Genomic DNA, 19,378 nt, shown 5'->3' on the forward strand with positions numbered 1-19,378 from the left:
TTGCTGCTGTCAGCCCGGGATGGCTTCTTCAAAGAGCTGCCTGTCTTCTGTGACTGCGGGTTTTCTCTGCTGAACTCATCATACGGCCCTCTCCACCCAGTCTGCTGCTCCAGGGCCTCAGAGCGCCACGTCCATTCACTCACTTATGGAGCACCTGCTCTGTCCCAGTCCTGGGCTCAGGGCTGGGGGTGTAGTGATGAGCAAACAAGAGAGGTTTCCCACCTCCCACAGCTGCAGACAGCTGGGCGAGGCACACATATCACACACGCAGTTTGTCACTGTAGGTCGTGCTGTGTGCTGTCAAGGGAGATATGAGCTTCGGTGGGGTGGGGAGGCGGTGCGGATGGGGTGAGGGGGACAGGGCTCAGACCACGCTGCACTGCAGGGGTGAACCTGAAGCCGAGACCTAAAGGGCGAGCTAAGTGTCCTAACGTGTAAAGCAGACACGCGTTAACTAAGTTAAATATACAAACACACAGTGCTTTCACGGTGAATTTTGGTTCTGTATCCAAATTATGAGCAGTGTACTCTCTCCAAGCTTTACTTGGCTATTCTAGAAATATGGTCTTTTTTGCCTGGATTCCTGGTCCTTACTTCAGTTTTCCTCAGGGCTGTCTCTATCACGGATTTTTAGTCTTAATTTCTCCTTACTGTACTCGTTGCTATTGTGAGTAGCCTGGTGGGCCAGGTTAACCGCCCCACGCACCACCAGGTGGAAGCTTCCAAGTGAGGCTCCACCCCTTCATCCAGTCTTACCACGCAGTCTCAGAGTGAGTGCTGTAGTGACAGCTGAAAATGTGGAAGAGGCATTTAGAAAGAGCATGGGCTTCAGTGCCATTCATATCTGAATTCAGATCGTGGCTCTGATCTTAGATGTGTGTCCCAGTCAGGTTTATTTGATCTCTCCAAACCTCACTGTCATTACCTGGAAAATAATTTTTGTTGTGAGGATTAGAGATAATGTGTGCTAAGTGCGTGGTACCTGGCTGGCATTCAGTGAAAGCAGCCACCCCCTGGGTGAGCCAGAGGGGATAGAAAGGCTTCCGGTTATGTTGGAACAATAATAACTGGAGGTCGGAGAAAGTATACACGTGCTTTCTTCACCTTCTTTATGACTGTGATGGACTCTGATTTGCAGGCAGAAGACAAGGCAGACGTGCTGAATAAGGAGCTCCTCTTGACCAAACAGAGGCTGGTAGAGACTGAAGAAGAGAAGAGGAAACAAGAGGAGGAGACAGCTCAGGTAACAGGCGTAGGCGGGCTTGTCCTTACGCAGGTGTATTGGTACGCGGAGGAGTTGATTAATACTATAAACAAGAAGTAACATGAAATTTGTTCAGATCAAGGGCGATGCTGAAGCAGTACATGTGAGTGGAATTGAGGCAGCATTTCCACCCTTGAACAGCTTTTAGGAATTTGCCTTGACTGAGACGTCTAGCGAGAGTGGTACGCTTTCTCCAAGTTTAGGAACTTGGAATTATGATCCAAGAGCTTTGAGGCATCCGCAGATTTCGTATTGTATCTCCAAGATGTTTGACTTCTCTGAAGTAGTTTATGAGGATTGCTAAGCTGGAAGCCTACAGAGATCTCTGCTGGGAGTCACCTTCGTCAGGCACGCTTCATTTTCCCGATTCATGCCTTAGAAGAAGGAGCACGCACGTTTCTGTTGCTGGCAGAGCTCTCAAATCTTCTTCCCTGAGAGAATAAAAAGAAACCCTTTCGGAGCCAGCCCTGAAGTTAGCTCCCTGCAGTATCCATGTGAGTTGTGAGGCTCAGCAGCTGGAAGACACACCATTGCCAAGGACCCAGAGGTGACAGGAGGGACCTCTCCACCCTAGGAGTCAAAGCTTCCGGCTTCCCTGAGGAAGAGCAGGCTGCTTCACCAATGGTCTCCATCTCTGTCCGTCCCAGCCAGGCATGAGTAGCTCACTTATTTTAATGAGTTCAGTTCGGAGACATCAATAATACTAAATATAAAACAGCACACAAAGCATTTCAAAGACCTACATCCAAGCAACCAGAAAAAGTTCCAGTAAAGTTACTAATGAAGGGATGTGTCGTTTAGCACCTTCTGGGATTTATAAAAAGTATTCCATGATTTTTTTTTTTTTAATGATGAAATGAGTCTTGGCAATTACTGTGGACCAAGATTTTTGTTTTTCTTTAACATACTCAAAAATATTCGGGGGCCGATTATCCAGTTTGATCTAGCCCTTTGGATGGGTTTTGCTGTTTTCTTTACTTCCTATTTTTTGGTGGCCCACTTCAGTACTTCAGGTAAAGAATGAAGCTGTTAGCAAATGAATTTAATCCATGCCCCTCTCCTCTGTGTGTGTGTGTGTGTGTGTGTGTGTGTGTGTGTGTGTGTGTGTGTGTTTATATATGTGTGTATATCCTGTTTTAATTGTTGTGGTTCCCTTGTGAGATAGGGATTATTCTCATTTGTCAGATGAGTAAACTACAGCTTAGAGAAATTAAATGAACTTGCTCAAAGCATCTCAGCTATCTCAGTTGACCCTGAGTCAGTGCAGCCTTATTGCAGAAGGGACAAATGGTATGGCTGAAGTCCTTGAATTATGTAACAGAGAGAACAGAGACCAATATAAACAACTAAGTTTGAATCAGTATAACCTACAAATGCTCTTAGAATTTTAGAATGTAGCAAATATGAAGAAATTCCAAAATCTTGTAATGATAAGACCAGTTATAAATTGCAATAACTTGTGAATTTGCAAGTACCGAGTATACTCCATTCATAATTTGGGATGCTGCAAAGCAGAATTCATCAATTTTTTCTGATTGTGTACTTAAAGATTAACCAGAGTTGTTTTTTGTTTGGTCAGTTTGGGAGAATCGAATTCTTTCCTTTTTATCTGGTGGCACCTGAGCTTTTTTCATTGCCTTAACCTTTTTCTATACCTAGAATTCTAGAGCTGCCAGGCTACAGAAATAACTGTGGTTTTAGGTTTAGCATTCATAATTTAGTATTTCTGCTACTGTAACAAGTACTGCATCATGTCACTTTAACTTCTTCTAAAGTCAGTGTTTCTTCAGTCCGCATCTCCCATGTCTGACTCCAGTCCCAAAAGCCTCTTGTTCCTGCCTCCTAAGGGGTAACAGCAGTGTCGATATGGGACGAAAGAAGAAGCCCTAAAATGTTTTTTCAGTAATTTATTGCAGAGCTTCAAGGGTACATGAAATGCTGCCTTGATGTTTTGTTTTAGACTCTCATAAGGATAAAGATAGCTTCTGAATGGACACTTATTTAGCAATATATTTATAAAGTAGTAAAAAGCATAAGCAGTTTTATACTAGGATTGCTCATATTCTTATACATTGCAGGAAAAAAAGTAAGATTTCTGTATCTCTGGAGATGATTAGGTTTTTCAAATGACCAACATGCAACTGCAGTAGGAAAAATGTGTGTACTTACAGTTGTTTACATTGTTGTTGACTATGAATCAGGCAGACTTGAATATGTATGTTCGTGGAAATTTATTAAGATTTTGACTGAGTCTTGATGTTTCTCATGCTTAACTCTTTTAGCTGAAAGAAGTCTTCAGGAGACAGCTAGAGAAGGCAGAATATGAAATAAAGAAGACTACAGCTATCATTGCCGAGTATAAACAGGTAATGTGCCATTGTGGGCTTCGACACTATAAAACTAATTGTTTTGCTCTTTTCTTTGGGGAACGTTTGTTTGTTTTTAGAGTTTCCAGAACAGTAACTGTACTGCATTGATTATATTTGTTGGCTCATTTTCTCCTTTGAAACAGACAGTGGTTGGACCTGCTTGCTGATAACATGAGAAGTTTAATTGAGCAAAACAATCTGTTGGTTGTTTTCAATGTTTGATAGATTTAGAGGAACAAGAAATCTTATTACCATTGGGATCCTGTCTCTGCCTTACTCAGAAGCTAATTTCCAATAGATCACACTAGTAACATTTGCCTCTTGGCCGAGCACTAAAGTTTAGTCACTGTATTAAATGGCAACAGCTAGGAGATCCATGAGTCCTTTGCTGTCACAGTAGAGAACATGGGAGCTCTTTTTCCCACATGGCTATGTGGCCTTACCCAACAGAGGCCAGTGCTAGCAATTAACCTCCTCTTGTTAACCTTAAAAAAATCTTTTAATGGTGGGGCGGTGCTCTTCTCCTTGAGGACCTTTCTAGTCCCATGGCGGGGTGGGGTGGGGTGGGGGCTGGTGGCGGCATGTCTCAGAAAGCCTTCATTCCAGCTCCAGTAGTATCTTCCTGTCCCTGCTGGTTATGTTGGGACATGGCAAGGACTCCTCTTGTTGCCGAAGTACTCTGACTGGGCTGTTCAAGTTCCAGTTTTCCAGAATTGTTAAGGTACTGTATGCCACCTACTTATCCAGAAATTTCCCTGGGGTCTCCTGCCTCACAGAGGAGTTTGAAGTCTAAGGCTTACTTTTTAAAAAAGTGTTTTTTTGCTTATAAATGAAATTTACATTCCTTGTGGAAGTGCAGAAAAGCGCAAGGAAAACAAACCTCCCTTAATCTTGCCAACTAGAAAGAATCACTAAATACACTGAGTATGCTTTGTTGCTGTATAAATAAAAATGTAAGTTATATTTTTCATGCATTTTGGGGGAAACTAATTCATTTGTATATTATGAACACCTTTCCATAAGGATTCCGCCCCTTCATGGAAGATTGCTTAGAAATAAAGCTTCAGAGCTATCTTCTTCTCTTTTATAATCTATTTATATCTGTATATCTATATCTACATACAGATGTACAAAATCAATATATGTTTATTTAATGCCTGCTACATGTGAGGCTTGTTACTTTGGAGGAATAAAAGATAAATTCATTCAATTTCTCTTCTCTGGAAGCTGATCTTGTAATACGGAGGTAAAACCTGTCCATAATTAAGAGGAGAGGGAATTTCTTACATGTGGGAAATGAGGAATCCCTTCCTGGAGAAGGAAGTGATTTGAGTTGTGCTTCAAAGGCTAGGTGAGGTTTGGGTATCTGGAGATGGAGAAGGAGAGGATGGAAATGGTGGAAAGGTGGAAACAGCATGTGCAAAGGCATGGGAGGTAGATTAGTGACAAAGAGTCTTGTTTAGCAAGAGTTTCAAGTACAGACGAGAGAAGCAAAGGTGAGTTGGGGCCTAGTTTCAAGGAAGATCTTCAGGGATAGGCTGAGGAGTTCGGATTTTATTCTGTTTATAGGAGGACAGTGGCATGACCAGGGACATATAATTGGCACTGCTCTGTCCAGGGAGAAATGTGGAACCAAGTGGAGAGATGCACGGACAAAGAAAGACACAGAGCAGTAAGAGGCCAACAGCAGAGTCCAGGGGAGAAAAAAATGGGGCCCTGAACTACAATAAGTAGTAATGAAAACGGAGAAGCAGGAAACACAAGAGTCATTTTTTTTTGCTAGATAAGGGAAAATACTGGAAGAGACCCTGAGATTTTGAATTTAGGTAACTAGGAGAAGGGCTGGTTAGACATTAAGCAATATAAGGAACGTTAAAGACCGTGTGCTATGGAGCTTGCCATTGCTGCAAATGCATTTTTTTCATCACATTAGGCCATGAGTGGCCACCATATGCAGCACTCTTCAAAGAGCAATCCTTGGGACTATTCTTGAATATTATCTGGCAAGCACTTGAAGTAATGTAAAAGGCAACAGACCCATCTCTTTGAAGATAATTAAACATATAACGTAATCTAAATGCATTCTGTAGTTGGAATTGGCTATTACTGGCTATATTTCAGAATGTTTGGGCTTATTTAAAAGGGTTTATTTGTTTGCCAAAATTGCTTGAGAAATCTCTTCTTTTTAACATCAGCCCTACAGTCCTATTTATTGTTTCCAGGCTTGGATCTGGACAAATTGGAGACTGAACTCAACAAGTAGTCCCAGGTCTCTCGAACTATTTTTGAGTAGACTGGGATTTTTTTTTAATGTCCGTTTTGATAATAGAGGTAGACCTTTTATGCTTTTAGTCCAAATTGCACTTGAAAATTTGACATCCCCTAACTTTTTTATTCCATTTTTTTCCAAAATAAAAAATTCTTATTTCACTCAAGTTTAGCAAGACTTGAACTTCCGTTTTTTTGTTTTAATACAATTTTAGGGGGCTTTGAAAGCACTTATTTCTGTCTGTTCCTGGTACTTGTTAGCACCTTATTTCAGAATCAGTAATAATAAGATGTTATTTAATGGTGCTCTATATTAAACCCTTTACATACATTTTCTTTCTCACTGATTATCACAGCACAGCACTTTTCAGTCATGAAGAAATTCAGAATTCTTTTCATCAGATTCCTAGGATAGTACCTTGCCCAAAGTAGATACTCAACAAAGATTCTATAGATTGATTCCAAAGTGAGGGCAGGAATTCCCTGGGACCAGTCACGGAAGCTAGTGACAGAAAGAAAGCAAATCTACCCCATGTGTTTCTTCTACTGATCGAGATAGAGGTGTGCTTTACACACGGAACCCTCTCAGGCTTCTGCTGCTTGTTTTATGGGAATGACTGGCATTTGCAGTGCTACTCATTTGCAAAATTTCTGCTAGCATCAGAGATGTGAGTGAATAAACAGCTATGTGCACATGCTACAAGAGACATTCTACTTTCTAGTAAAGTAGCTCTTTTCTTTCTCGTAGATCTGTTCCCAGTTGAGTACCAGACTGGAGAAACAGCAAGCAGCCAGCAAGGAGGAGCTGGAAGTGGTAAAGGTGAGGAAGAATGAAACAGTTCTGTGATACAATTTCTTCCAAATTCATGTAGTCTTGAGTGAGCATCTGATAGGAGGATCCCAATACATGGTGATGCACCACAGGCAGGACAGCCTGTAGACACGACCCCACCCCACCTTTGTTTTAAGGGAGTTAGGAATTAGGGTGAATAGGGTCCCTCTTCTGACTGGGGTGTGGGCCAGATGAAAGGTTATGTTCCCAGAAATCTTTTGGGCTGTCAGAGACAGGTAACAGGAAAGGAGGTAGGATTTCAGCATTGTCACAACAGGCCCCTGAGCCTTCTTGGTTGTTGGAAACCTGGAAACCCGAACCCTCAGCAGCCTGCATCCCAACTGTGCCTGAATTGATGTGACTTCATTGTGCAACCCAGTAGGATCATCCCACAGTGGACACCATGGGCAGTATAGAACTCAGCTGGAGGAAACACGTTGGGTAACTGATTTTTCCACCTAAAGTAGAGATTTGTTTTTAAAGAAAACGTGCAGCATTTATTTCTATGCTGGCCCCTGGTGGTAAAACTCCTTATGCTGATTACCTACTTGAAAAAAGTGATTGTTTATTGTATAGAAAAAGCAGTAAACCAAATGGATTGGTATTCCTAAGAAGCAGTGTTGGTACAGCCAGCTCTTGGGGCCAGTGTTACAGAAACCTGATATAATTCTATTTGAATATATTCAGCTTTATACTAGTAAATAAATGTATTCTAGGCACTTCCGTATATCACTTAACAACTTGACAAGTTATTTAACCTCTCTTAGATTTATTTTGTGTTCTGTAAAATAGAGATAATATTACCTACCTCATAAGGTCATTTTGAAGATTAAATAAGATCCTGTTAATAAAGTGCTTAGTCTAGTACTTGGCACACAATAAATGCTCAGTAAATACATATTTTAAAAGTTGTAACCTGAAAATCTGAGACATGAGAACTGAAAATAGGAACTTTGTTCTGAGAAGGTGACTTTTTGGGATTCAGGCCTGGGAGACATGCTTGGACATATCAAGAGGAAGAATTTTATGACCAGCTGAATATGGAGTGAAGGAGAAGCTAATGGAAAGATGACACCAAAGTCTTTAGGCCTAAATGGTGGGGTAATGCACAGTGACACAGAAGTGTGGGCAGAGTTGCTTTGTGTGTATGTGAAGAGAGGGGTATAGTTACAGTTATGGACATGCTGAGCTTGTAACAGTGGGACATCAAAATAGATAAAAATTCTGTAGTATCTCTTATCTCTAAACTTTTTGAAGATATTTTAAGAAAACAGTAGCACTGTTGTCTTGAAAAGAGTTGCCATTGTTCAGTGCTCTGTGCTTGATTGGCAATCCAGGCATGTGGCAGAGTTGCTTTTATCACCTTGAACAATAATGATCATCTTCACTTAAAGTTGAACAAAAAGGACGTATACTTCACTTGTTGCAGGGCTAGACTTAGGTTAGTCGTTATGACCTTCCTCAGTCTACCGCAGGGAAGTTACTTAAACTCTTAAATTTCTTCATTTATAAAATGGGGGTGATAATACCTAATCATAACTAAATGAGGTAATGCATGTAGCATATATGCCATGGGGCTTCGCATCTAGTAAGGATAATGGTAGTACAAAGTTTCTAGAAAAGATTTCAAAGAAATGCTATAATACTTTCTATCCCCAGAGTCTCTCTAGAGATACTGTAAGAAAAAGTAGCACCTGTCATGGATAATTGGGTTTTGTGCCGACTATAACCATTTTGGTCATAGCACAAGAAAAATAATTACTTTTATAAATGGGCCTGCATTTGATGACCACAAGCAGTGTCTAAAGAAAAATCATATTGCATTGTTTCAGGACATGATTTATGCTATGAAATGCAGTTTGATGTTGGTTATCTCTTTTGGATATTTCAGGGTAAAATGATGGCATGTAAACACTGCAGTGACATTTTCAGCAAGGAGGGTGCTTTGAAAGTAGCAGCCATAAGCAGAGAGGACCAGGGAATTGAATCGGATGATGAGAAGGACTCTCTTAAGAAGCAGCTGAGGGAGATGGAGCTGGAATTGGCACAAACCAAACTGCAGCTGGTGGAGGCCAAGTGTAAAATCCAGGTTGGTGATTTGATAAAAGATCAATTAAAAAAAATAAACAGTTAGTGGTCTAGGATAGTCTAGTACTGTAGAGTCGGCCTATCGAGCTCAGAATCATACGATGTTACCATATAAGATGAATACATTTTCTGCCCACAAATGAGTTGCATTTTACATCATTTTTAAACACTGATATAAACACATAGTTTCAAATAAATTTTTAATACCTAAAATTATATATATCTTGTGAGAACTTAAGCATATGCCTTTTTAGTTTACCCTGATATTTTTTGGCCATGGTCCTTTCCCATTGAACTTGATCACTTAGCTGAGCCTGAAAGTTGAAAGGCCAAACCCCTCCTGTTATCCTTCCCGTGACAGTTGAACGTTGGCTGACAGCCATTCTTTTCTTTGGAGCTTCTTTTCGTCTTTACCTGATTTTGCCAAATCCCTTTCCCCATAATCTCTTTCCATATTGGAGGAAAATCAGAATTAGAAAAGCAGTCCTGGCTTCTGGTTCCCACTTCCATCTTACCAATGACCCTCACCCTTGCCGTGTCCTGCTTCGGACCTTGTACGTCCTCAGGGGCACAGGCCATGTGTTTGGAACTAGAATTTATTCATGCTTACACTATCAGTAAAAATTCATTCCATCTGTATGTTTACGTTTACCTGTGGTTTTAAACATCTTCTCTTAGGCTGCAGCCTAAACCTAAATTTGGACCTAAATTGCAGGGGGAAAAAAGGGTAAAATGAGGTTTCATTTCACTGATCAGAGAAAGCACAGATTCTGGTTTTTAGTGGTAACTCTTTTAGCTCTAATTTTTTTTCTTGCATTCAGAAGCCAACTAAATCTCACCTGGGTTTGGTAGGAAGAAAACTGCAGCTGTGTAGACCTGCGGATTCCAAAAAGCTATACTCTAATTTTTTGGCAGAGAGAAGATATTTATATAACTCAGATGATTTTCTTTCTTGAATTAGGAACTTGAACATCAGAGGGGAGCCCTTATGAATGAAATCCAAGCTGCAAAAAACTCTTGGTTTAGCAAAACCCTTAACTCTATCAAAACGGCCACGGGAACGCAGCCACTGCAGCCGCCGCAGGCCACCCAGCCCGCCAGGACGCGCAACCACTGCGCCACCAGGGAAGCCCTAGTGGTAACTCTTTTAGCTCTAATTTTTTTTCTTGCATTCAGAAGCCAACTAAATCTCACCTGGGTTTGGTAGGAAGAAAACTGCAGCTGTGTAGACCTGCGGATTCCAAAAAGCTATACTCTAATTTTTTGGCAGAGAGAAGATATTTATATAACTCAGATGATTTTCTTTCTTGAATTAGGAACTTGAACATCAGAGGGGAGCCCTTATGAATGAAATCCAAGCTGCAAAAAACTCTTGGTTTAGCAAAACCCTTAACTCTATCAAAACGGCCACGGGAACGCAGCCACTGCAGCCGCCGCAGGCCACCCAGCCCGCCAAGGAGAGCACGTAGGCCCAGCCTCACCCAAGTACAAGAGCACAATGATCAAAGCTACGGAAACCCAGGATGATTCCTGGTGTCCCTTTAAAAGGAAGGAAAGGAGGCCAGAAAGCAAGCCAGGATCTTTTAGTAGCTCTTACTCTTTCTTGTATGACACTTTTAAAAAAGGGATGTTATTTAAACTAACCTGATTTATGTCGAATACCTGTTTTTGTGCTTCTCCATGAAAGACTGTGTTCCGATCCATCATAGTATTACACATTATTTTACATGCCTGATGTTTGGTTGGAAATAAGTAATTCAGAACTAAATGCTTTTTATTTAGAACTAATTATTCATATTATTTTTATCTTACATAAAAATGGAGATGTCTTTTATTCCAAGGTTGAAGTGATAGGCAGGTATTTGTCACAGCAGAAAAAAAAAAAAAAAAAAGAGAGATTGCAACCTAAACCTCTGGGGATGTCTTTTTTTTCCAAGGTTAAATGATAGGGAGGGATTTTTCACAGCAGAAAAAAAAAAAAAAAAAAAAGAGAGATTGCAACCTAAACCTCTTAACTTTTCAGGATTTATTCAGATAAAGCACATTGTGGGGCCAGTCATGACCACTGTCAGGTTTCCTCCTGAAAGTGATGCCCAGGATAGCGATAATCCTATCCAAAGGAAAGAACAGACCTGGGATTGAACAGTTCCCAAAGACAGTTAGTTTATTTTTATTTTCTGTTGGGTACATCTGGAAATGAAGTGCCAAGAACCATGGAATAAGATAGGCTATTGAAAACACACACTGGATAAAAAAAAGAACTGAGATTTTGATAAATGCAGGATAAAATAAATCATTTTGGTCCTGGTCTTCTAACAGGTCCTTTTAAGAACTCCACATGGGAATTGCGAGTTCCTAAGTAAGAACACAGTTGTGACTTCTGGCAAATGTAAAGTCAGAAGTGGATATTAGGAGTTGCATCTTTAGGAAACCTTCACCAGAGAAGCCTAGAAAGGCCCAGGAACAGCTGTTGTGCTTAGAATGGAATGTAGAACCAGGGACAGAGTATTCGTTTAATGTTGACATATACTTGCTAAGGAAACACTAATATACTGTAACTTTGTTAAAGTTATGAAATGGGAAATAGAAGTCAGCTTCATATCATCTTAGTTTAATATTAGGCAACTTTTTCTGATTTCTGTAGCTTCCTAAAAATGTGCCCTTGGTACCCCTAGATGAAGAGATGCAAATGCATTTGTAACATTTTTGATTGCATATACAACCTTTATAGAAATGCTTATCTCATGGAAAGGTAAAGCTATTGTTTAAAAGTTGATGGAAATATTTTTTTCAATTATATTTAACATGTCTTTATAAATAGTCCTTGCAGGAAATCCTTTGGTAAGGGAAAAACTAATTTTCCCATTTTTTAAGCTATTTTGGAGGGCTTTGGTCCTTTACAGCAACCAAACTACTGTCAGCTATGTATAGTAACATTTATTGATACTCATGCTTGGCTTCACTGTTGAACATATTCTTTGCAAAGTATCTCAAACTCTGTAGTGCCAGAGTGACTCTCATCTGTGCCATATGTTGCAGTTAAAAGTAACACACTCTTGGAAGTAAAAATCATCTAAGAGCCATCTCAGCTCCAGGAGCATGTACTACAAGTTGCTCATGATGGATCCTTTCCTCTAAAATAATCATTAAACTCTAAAAAGTGAAATCCCCTTCATCGGTAAGTGTTCGTATCATCTACAGCCCATAAAACTGATGTGGTTGTTTGTTATCCTTCTTTACACTCATCAAATAATACTTTTCGTACAGAATTCTTCTTTTTTTTTTTTGTCCTGACATCTCTCATCATAGTTTTCATTTCCTTTTACCCAAAAGGAAAATAGCATTCTGAGTATCTGTGTTGACTTTAACATTCCCAACATGGTGGTTTAGAAAAATTAATTTTTTTCCTTTTTTTTTTTTTTGCAAAATATAATGGCTAGAAAATTGCATCTTGGTACTTGTTTCTGTAAATCATTTAATACAATTTGTTAGCTTTACTGGTACTTTATGCTTTGATCCCAAGAAGCCTCGTACAAGTTGCCTTATCAGATGGCTAGCTAAATTAAAGATTTTTTTTGTGTTTTGTGAATCTCATAATTCTACTGTACAGAGCTCTTCTTACATTTCACAGAATGCCTAAATTTCATAATTTTCCTTAAATGGTAGTTGAGAGAGAAATAGCTCTAGGTCCAGTTCTTATCTGTAGACCTGGCTCAATTTCATAGCCCGTTACATTTTTTTCTTTAAACAAAATAACTAGGTACGTATATTCCAAACATTTAATAAATCTGTCTTTTTCATTTTCTTTCAACTCTTTTAAAAGATTACAATGGCCATCCATAGATTTTTATTTTCCTTCTCCAGTTCCATCTCATACTTGGGTATGTGTATTGGTACCATAGTCTAAACTGTCCCTCACTGCAATGTCTTTGGGTAAGTAGCAATAGCAAATACAGAAGGAAAGAAAATTCAAAAGTTGGTGTATGATATTATTCATACAATGTTATAATAGCACTATCCCAGACCCCATGGCCTTCACCATGTGTTGTTTGAAAACTCATGCATTCCAACATTAAATAACTGCTAGTTTTAATTTCTCTTCTTTTGAAGTATATTTGAGAATTGCTACTCTTCTCTTGATTTCTTTTAGAAAGAGATTGACCAGCTCAAATATCCAGGAAATTTTCTGATATTCTAGAGTGTTTTTCATCTTTTCCTAGCATACATTATATAAAACATTCCTCCAAAACTCCAGCATTTGCAACATTCTGAGAAGTGATGATTTCTCCTTTCATTAAAGTCTGCAGAATAAATTAAGAGAATGAAATTCAATTGGATAATTCAGTCATTAGCTTTTATATCTTGAGAATCTTAACACATTTCCTTAAAGCTGAAAGAAACCAAGCTGAATTTTGCAGTGCATATGTTTGCTAGCTTCCCACATCCTGAGCCATGGCACAATTTGGTTATATTTAGTTACATACAATTTAATGCAAATAAATTCTCAGTTACCTAATGGTCTGTAATGAGTGCCTATCAGAAACATTAAAAGGAATGTCACATAAGCTTATGACCCTATCTTTCCATGAAACCAATAATTCTCTTCCTCTCTCCCAACTATTAAGTTAGTAATTTGTTCTTCATTGGCTTTCTTTTTTTTTTTTTTTTTTTTTTTTTTTGTGGTATGCGGGCCTCCCTCTGTTGTGGCCTCTCCCGTTGCGGAGCACAGGCTCCGGACGCGCAGGCCCAGCGGCCATGGCTCACGGGCCCAGCCGCTCCACGGCATGCGGGATCCTCCCAGACCGGGGCGCGAACCCGGTTCCCCTGCATCGGCAGGCGGACGCGCAACCACTGCGCCACCAGGGAAGCCCCAGCTTTCTTAAATTTCCATAATAAAGTAGAAAAGTAATGTTTGTACTGATGTTGGGGTATTTTAATAGCATTTATCTTGTTTCATTGTTTTCAAAAATTCCATTCTCTTATACTACGTATTAATATTCATTTTTCTCAAACCCTTACTCCATTTTCTTAAAATACTTTCTAGTTAATAACTAGTAGCTTCATTTCCTACCTAAAGTAAGAAAAACAAGAGAATACACAGTTTAGGGCACAAGAGATGAGAGTTAGATCCTTAAAGGAATTGATTAGTTACTGAGGATGAGAATCACATATGTAACTAATGTAAGGGATTGAGTTTTCTTTTTCTTGAGCTGAAATCAGTCTACTCATTATTCTGCTAAGGTGGTTGTCTGATTTCAAGACCCTTTTAGGGAAAAAGAAGCTTTCAAAAAATTAAATACCGTTTGTTTTATGTTTCTGGAAAAGAACACTTTTAATTACTTAGTAAGATTATTCTGTTGTATAACTTACTCTTAAAAAAAAAACACTCTAAAGTAGCTCCGATTCTCTTGCTTCAGTTACAGGTAAATGAGAGCATGGACAAACTCTGTTGTTTGATTTGAATGCTGTGAGATTTGTGTGTGTGTGTGTGTGTGTGTGATCGGTAGAATTTTATATGGAGTATCCCTGCCTCTTTGGTAGGTATACCCAGGTACCATGCAACTGAATATGTACATGGCGATCAGATACGGAAGGCCAGGCACAGCTCAGTGGCCTGTGTTTCCTACTACCAGATATATAAAACTCTTTCTCTCTAGTTGCCATGCTGATTGTCACATTGAACTGGAACTGCTCCAAAACATCCTTCCTCTCTCATAGTGGCTTCCGTATAATACAGGCAAAGCCCTTAGGGATTTCCTTATCTTTCAAGAGCTACCAAAATGAATACTTCAGTGCAGGCTGCACCTCAATAGGAGATGATGATCCTGAGTTGTAAGGAGAAAAGTGGATGTTTATGAGTAGCTTAGTGACTACAGTCAACTGTCAGAAGTCCCTTTCTTAGCTTCCATCTAAAAGACTACACGTCAAGCTTATCTCCAAATGTATTTGCTACCTGCTATAAAAACATGTTCATCAACACGTCCTACTCTCCCCACCTCCACCCCTGGTTTATCATTAGTGGTATTCTGAAAACGTTCAGAAAAAAGAATCATCGAGTAGAAGATGAATATTTTGAGTTACTTTCCTTTTTCATTGGCAATAAGTTAACATGGAAAATCTTTTGTGTTAAAATGTAACTTTTAATAACTATATATTATATATGGAATAAAATATAGGAAACTGAATGATAAGGACATAAACACATCAAGACTCTGGTGTCATGAAAGCACAAGAATAAAGCCTGGAAATGGCCCCAGAATCCAAGATCCCAATAGCCTTTGCATCAGTTTCTCTATTTTTGGTATTTTGCATAATGTATGAATCCTTAGTTCAAATAAGGAAGAAAGTTTCTCAGTCAGCCCCACGTCATTTCTTTCAACTCCTACCTTTCCCTTGCTGAGGAGGTAGTAGAAATTCTGTGCGATCTATTTTTATGAATTCTATGATTTTGCCCATGGCTTCTCCAGTGAAAACAGGTTCCAGAATAAAGGAGTTGATTAGCTCAAACAGTGCTAATTGACTACAAAAGAAATTAGTGAGCAGCCTCTCTCCTCTATCAACACTGACCAATTAGATGTTTCCGTAATTCCATGTATTATGTATAGTACACCCTATAAATGTAAATGTAATGCTTGTTAAAAAAAGTGCAATTTATTGTACATTGTCCCAACAAATGTTTACTTTTATAATTGTTATGAACTTGAATTGAATTAGTATCTTGTTTTCATGTGTGAATGAAGCCTTGTGAAATAAACAAATGCAACCAAGAAGGTAGCAAGATGACTGTTTTTGTGAGCTAGTGATGTTTTCAATGCTTTGTGTTGCTCCTTTGGCCCCATTAAGCAGTAATAAACATTTGTTCTGAAATCCATATGGCTTTTTAATTTTTTTCTAGTTGATTTTATTCTGAATCATCTGAACCCAATGTTTGTGAAAAACTTATCTAACACTAGACTCTAGTCAATTTAGCAAGAAGAAATATACAGGAGTTTGCTCCAGGTTATACCCTGCAAAATGATATCCTGTACAGCAGGTACAGCCAAGTGCCCTGTATTCCTCTCTATAGTGATTCCTTGGTTGCAAGTAACAAACTCTCTTAAGCTAGCTTAATAATAATAAGGGAATTAATTAAAAGTAAAAAAGTATATTTAGCTCATAGCTACTAAAGGCCAAACCATTGGGCCTGAAGAGGCATGGGGACAAGGGACTGGAATGCCATCAGGAACCTAAGCAATTGTTCTTATAATTGCTCTTCTGCTTGTCTAGCCAGGGGATGCTTATCTGCTGCTGCTTCTCTCTCTGAAAAGAGGCATCCCCTGCTTCTAAGTGCACAGCTTCCAAGTTTACATGTCCTCTCTTCAAGTGACCAGCAGAGATGGGCTGGCATCTCAGTGTCCCAGTTTCAAAATCTTGCAAAAATCTGATTGGCTAATCCTGGATTGGGTGGCTGCTGCTCATCTTTCAGAGTACAGCACAGTGGGTGACATCATATAATTCAAACAGAACTCCAGAGGCTCTCTTGAAGTGGAGGCAGGGTGCAGAGAATCCCGATTTGCATTTTGTTCTAATTTGCATTTTGTTTTGGGTGTCCATGGAACCGAATGACTGCCAGATTAGTCAGCTCCTCTTAGAATTCAGCATGTATTAAAAAATAGTAATCACAGATTGTAAAATTAGTTTGCGGCCCAAACCCAGCCACAGACATCTTTCGTTTGGCCTATGCAGCATTTTAAAAAATGAGAAGTTTTACATAAAAAGTAAAACAGTCAAATTATTCAGAAAATATCTACTGAACTTGGCAGTGAGGAGGTCATGAGTAGTCTTGACATGAACAGTAAGTGGAACTCACTGTTCATTATTGATTAAAGGCCCTACACTTAGTGAAGTTACCTGTTAACCTGTAGATTTTTGTCCAGTAGGGATGCAAATCCCTATTTTCTTTCCAGTGGAATAGATGACTCGAAAGGTTCTGTATAGTTTACTACCCTGTAGGACATTAACTAGTTTGTGTCTAACTTTGCAACCTTACACTAATATTCCATTGTTAAATTGCCTAAAGTACCCACCTGTGCAAATGTACTTTTTGATAGTTTTAAGAACTTGTTGCTACCCTCATGGTTTATGCAATGAATTGCATAAAATATTTGTTAATATTTGTTTTATATTTGCATGAGAATCTTGATTTCACCTTTTTGAAATTATACTTTAACAAAACTTTTCAGTACTGTCAAAGGGACACTCAGAGCAAAATCTTCTGAAAGTTTACTTGCAAAGAAAGTTTGCAAGGAAGTTCAGGCTTTAGAAGAACAAGCTCGCCAAATAGAAATTACAACTATTTATAGGAAAAAACTACACAATTTCCAAGTATAGAGTCTATAATTAGTTTGTTCATGGTGGGAAAACAGCAATTCTCACACTACTATCCATATTTTTAGACATCAGCATTGCAAAAGTCAGAGATAAAGTGTTTGTTTGATTTTAGGGAGTCCAATTTTACAGGAAAGGCTCAGGTTCAGAATTTCATTTATCTGGGGGACTAGAACTAGACACAATGACCCTGATGTGTGTATGTCTTGTTGATGATGTTTTGTTTTTGATTTATCTCAGGATTCAAAGTTCTTAATTTTTTTTCTTGACTTTGGGATCTGATGTACCCAATTACTCCTAATGGTAGCAAGGCAAGGAGTCAGTTTGCTTCTACATGATAGATGTAAGGACAATTATAGGATACAGCTGGAGAGAAGCAGCATTGAGTTTGTTGACCCTTAAGAACGGGAATTATGAGGTGTTTTAAATGCTGGCACAAAAGGAAGATAGAAAAAGGTTTGTGATGATCTGGAGGAAAACCATTCCAGACACGAAGCACAGAGTACAGGCCTGGAGGTGAGAACAAACTCAGTGGATTCAAGGAGTAATAAAAATGCCACTGTTTAAACCAGGGAGAGGGGAAACTGGTGAGAGATGAGTTCCGTGAGACAAAGGAACTCATAAAGGTGAGATATAAGATCATGCAAAACATTCCAGGTTATATAAGGAGTTTGGACTTTATTCTAAGCCTAACAGGAAGTTATTGGAGGTTTTTAAGCAAAGGGATATAATCATTTGAAAAGATTACTGTGGCTACCCTGTGGAAAACTAACCGTAAAGGCACAGTGGGGAAGCAGAGAAACCAGCTAAGAGGCTAAAAATCCAGACAAAATAATGATGTCTTGGTCTTGGGTGGTAGCAGTGGAGATTGTGAGAAGTGGTTTTATTTATTTATTAAAAAAAAAATTTCATCATTTAATGAGGTAATTAAAATTTTGAGTCTGATATCTTTTAAGTGTTTTCAGTGTTTTTAAACTTAATTTCACTTTTATACTCACTAGAAATTAAAAAAGAATTTATCCAGAGTAGCAACCACCTTTCTTAATAGTATGATGTAGAAAGGGAGAAGTTTATCTTTTTAAAAATTTTTAATTGGAGTACAGTTGCTTTACAATGTTGTGTTAGTTTCTACTGTACAGCAAAGTGAATCAACTATACGTATACATATATGCCTTCTTTTTTGGATTTCCTTCCCATTTAGGTCACCACAAAGCACTTAGTAGAGTTCCCTGTGCTCTACAGTAGGTTCTCATTAATTACCTACTTTATACATAGTATCAGTAGTGTATATATGTCAATCCCCATCTCCCAATTCATCCCACCCCACCCTTCCCCGTTGGTATCCATACGTTTGTTCTCTACATGTGTCTATATTTCTGCTTTGCAAATAAGATCATCTATACCATTTTTCCACATATGTGCATTAGTATATGATACTTGTTTTTCTGACTTACCTCACTCTGTATGACAGTCTCTAAGTCCATCCACATCTCTACAAATTCCCCAATTTCATTCCTTTTAATGGCTGAGTAATATTCCATTGTATATATGTACCACATCTTCTTTATCCATTCCTCTGTTGATGAGCATTTCGGTTGCTTCCATGTCCTGGCTATTGTAAATAGTCCTGCAGTGAACATTGGGGTGCATGTGTCTTTTTGAATTATGGTTTTCTCAGGGTATGTGCCCAGTAGTGGGATTGCTGGGTCATATGGTAGTTCTATTTTTAGTTTTTTAAGGAACCTCCATATTGTTCTCTGTAGTGGTTGTATCAGTTTACATTCCCACCGACAGTACAAGAGGGCTCCCTTTTCTCCACACCCTCTCCAGCATTTATTGTTTGTAGATATTTTTTTAAACATCTTTTTAAAAAAAAATTTATTTTGTTTATTTATTTTTGGCTGCTTTGGGTCTTCGTTGCTGCGCGTGGGCTTTCTCTAGTTGCGGTGAGCAGGGGCTACTCTTCATTGCAGTGCACAGGCTTCTCATTGCGGAGGCTTCTCTTGTTGCGGAGCACAGGCTCTAGGCTCACGGGCTTCAGTAGTTGTGGCTCACAGGCTCTAGCGTGCAGGCTCAGTAGTTGTGGCACACGGGCTTAGTTGCTCCGTGGCATGTGGGATCTTCCCAGACCAGGGCTCGAACCTGTGTCCCCTGCATTGGCAGGTGGATTCTTAACCACTGTACTACCAG

At 39.1% G+C, this 19,378-nt stretch overlaps 1 protein-coding gene across 4 annotated transcripts in view; it reads left to right on the plus strand.

Annotated features, from left to right (window-relative positions):
- RABGAP1L (RAB GTPase activating protein 1 like) overlaps nucleotides 1–10,691 on the plus strand; it is a 642,929-nt gene extending 632,238 nt beyond the window's left edge. For 2 of the 4 annotated variants that reach the window (XM_055084169.1, XM_007113437.4), the window contains 5 exons: nucleotides 1,139–1,243; nucleotides 3,547–3,630; nucleotides 6,650–6,721; nucleotides 8,625–8,822; nucleotides 10,138–10,390. In XM_055084169.1, the coding sequence (XP_054940144.1) occupies nucleotides 1,139–1,243; nucleotides 3,547–3,630; nucleotides 6,650–6,721; nucleotides 8,625–8,822; nucleotides 10,138–10,290 (612 nt within the window). In that variant the 3' untranslated portion in view covers nucleotides 10,291–10,390. Of the gene's footprint in view, nucleotides 1–1,138; nucleotides 1,244–3,546; nucleotides 3,631–6,649; nucleotides 6,722–8,624; nucleotides 8,823–10,137 lie in introns of all 4 variants that reach the window. The other 2 variants (XM_055084170.1, XM_028488593.2) reach the window with 2 other exon arrangements.
- The last annotated feature ends 8,687 nt before the right edge of the window (nucleotides 10,692–19,378 follow it).

This window comes from Physeter macrocephalus, chromosome 4, assembly GCF_002837175.3.
Source record: "Physeter macrocephalus isolate SW-GA chromosome 4, ASM283717v5, whole genome shotgun sequence".
NCBI classification, from domain to species: domain Eukaryota; kingdom Metazoa; phylum Chordata; class Mammalia; order Artiodactyla; family Physeteridae; genus Physeter; species Physeter macrocephalus.